At 37.7% G+C, this 2,500-nt stretch overlaps 1 protein-coding gene across 1 annotated transcript in view; it reads right to left on the reverse strand.

Moving 5' to 3' along the window:
- LOC125042698 overlaps positions 1-2,500 on the reverse strand; it is a 6,881-nt gene that overhangs the window by 2,940 nt on the left and 1,441 nt on the right. The window contains exon 1 of the mRNA XM_047638512.1: positions 223-2,500. This exon is cut by the window's right edge and continues 1,441 nt beyond it. Within this exon, the coding sequence (XP_047494468.1) occupies positions 223-2,500 (2,278 nt within the window). The remainder of the gene's footprint in view (positions 1-222) is intronic.

Genomic DNA, 2,500 nt, shown 5'->3' on the forward strand with positions numbered 1-2,500 from the left:
ACAATAATGGAAATGAAAAACAAGGTATATCATATATATATATATATATATATATATATATATATATATATATATATATAAATAAAAAAAAAAAAAAAAAAAAAAAAAAAAATATATATATATACACATATAAAAGTATATCTAAATAAATGCAAAAATCAAGACTATTATCTGACATTTTTACTGTAGAAAATAACATTCTAGCTATTGGTGTTCACTTACTGTTTGGTGGTGTTTTTCCAATGGCTCCACTTGTTCCTTGTTGAGCTGCTGGCTGCCTGTCTGGTCTTCACCTGCCGAAACGTTCCTCTGGCATACACCATCGCTTCTTTGGGAGAGTTCAGCAACTAATACTGCACTTTGTTTACCCTCCGAGATAGTATTGGAAGATGGTTCTTGGAAAAGTGAGTTACTAGCAGCATCTTGCACTTGGGGCTTTTGGTCAATAATACTGTTATCATGTACTTCATTTATATGTGACTGTTCACTACTTATGCATGAAGTGGCCACTGGCTGGTACTGAATAAGGAATTCATTAGCAGAAGAATCATTAATGTTGCCTTGGGGTTCATCCATTATCTTAGCATCCTTGGTAGAGGAATCTTCTGAATACTGTAACAACTGAGTACCTGGAACACTATCATTCACCATCATATAACTTACTTGTTTCAATGAGTCATTAACAGCACTAACACCTGCAATATCTGATACATTGGGTAGCTGTGTTTCTTTAGCAATTTCCTCATTCTTAGATATTCTTAAAGAATCTTCTTGATGGTAAATAATGTCGCTCTGCTGGGACAGATCACTAGCCTTTTCTGGTAAGAAATTACTTTCAGCAACAGGATCACTGTCATGGGAAGTGATAATAGCCTCTTTTATGCTTTCATTATTGGAATATTGTAACTCATACAGTCTTATGGAATTATCTTCCAGATTAGGATCTTTCCAGCCCTCTTGTATCATATCTAGAGTTTTTGTTGAAGCAGCTACTTTTTCTTGCTCATGTGCAGATGTATCTACTGACTCTAATGATGAATAGCTACTTTCTTGAAGGCCTGTTATTTCTTCAGTGCCCATACTTGAATCATCACACAAGTCTTTAAAAGTCAGACCATACACATGAGTAGTCTGAGACCTAGCACTTCCAACCAGGTTTGGACAAGTATTTACTAAATCAGAACTTACTTTTGTAGGCAAGGCATTGCTATTAATCTTTCTGTAAACTTCTTGATTTTGCTCCAACGATTCTAAAAAGTCAAAGTTAGCTTTTCCATTTGTTTCAAAAGAGAGAGCAATATGTGAATCCCCTATAATTTCTCCTTTAACATCACATGAAGTTAAAAGTTTATCTGATGAACCATCTGACTTTAATAAGTGACATGGAGCCGCATTCTCAACACTGCTTTTTACAAGAAGTTTCTGCTGTTCAGGTAATGATAAACAGTTGTCATAACTGAAGGCAGCATGTTCCTGCTGAGAGGGAGAAAGTTTCTTTGGTGAATCAATTGTGGTAGCTTGAGGTACTGGAATACACTCCTGTATCATATTAGAAGTGGCTGAGCCTACATGAGGCACAAAAACAGTTACGCTTTTTTCAATAGCAGCAGATTTCATAATTTCCTGAGTCATTATCTTAGTAGGGACCAGTGTTGATGCTTGATGTAATGGTGTACTATCATTTGCTGTTGGCAAAATAGGACGAGGTAGAATTTTTCGTTTTGGCTTTGTACAGCAGACAGCTTTGCTTCTAGTGAGACATTTTTTTTTATGAACCACCTGATGAGATGTTGGATTTGGTATTCTTTTGTTGATTACTGGTAATGGTAACTTCAAATTTGAACCAACCTGAGCCACTGATTTCATTTGAAGTGAGAGACCCTGAGTAGATGATATATTTGTTGCAGTTTCTTCAGGCCTGAGTTTGGGGGCAACAGGCTGAAACTTCTGAGCAGACATCAACTTGTTTGACACAGAGGTACTGACAGTCTTAATTTGCTGAATGGGAATGCCTTGATGACTGGCATCTGGGGTAACACTCTGAACATGATGCAACTGAAGAAGATGATGAGTTCCTGATGATGTCACAGGACAAACTGGCTGTAGTGAAAGTTTGGTTTGTTTCGACTGTGTCACTGACTGAATCTGCTGGAAGTTCAAATTCCTCTTCCCACTGTTGTGGACATTTGAAGAAAGCTGTTGGATAGGTACTGATTGTTGGGGAACTGCATTTGGATTCAGCTGAATTTGTTGAAGGGGCAGCTGCTGCTGACTAGATTGGAGTTGTACGGGAAGTGAAGAACATGTGTTAATTGTACTGACAGGATGTACTGTTTGTATTGGAATTTTGTGCTGCTTTGAAGCAGAAAGAATACACTGCCCCTGAACAGGCACTGCTTGTGTAGTGATTGTTGTGATATTCCTCAACTCCTGATGAGGCACAGCCGATCGTGTAGAAGGATGTACGCTATGCACCTGCTGTACTGGCATATCTTGTCCT

This window comes from Penaeus chinensis, chromosome 32, assembly GCF_019202785.1.
Source record: "Penaeus chinensis breed Huanghai No. 1 chromosome 32, ASM1920278v2, whole genome shotgun sequence".
Lineage (NCBI taxonomy): Eukaryota > Metazoa > Arthropoda > Malacostraca > Decapoda > Penaeidae > Penaeus > Penaeus chinensis.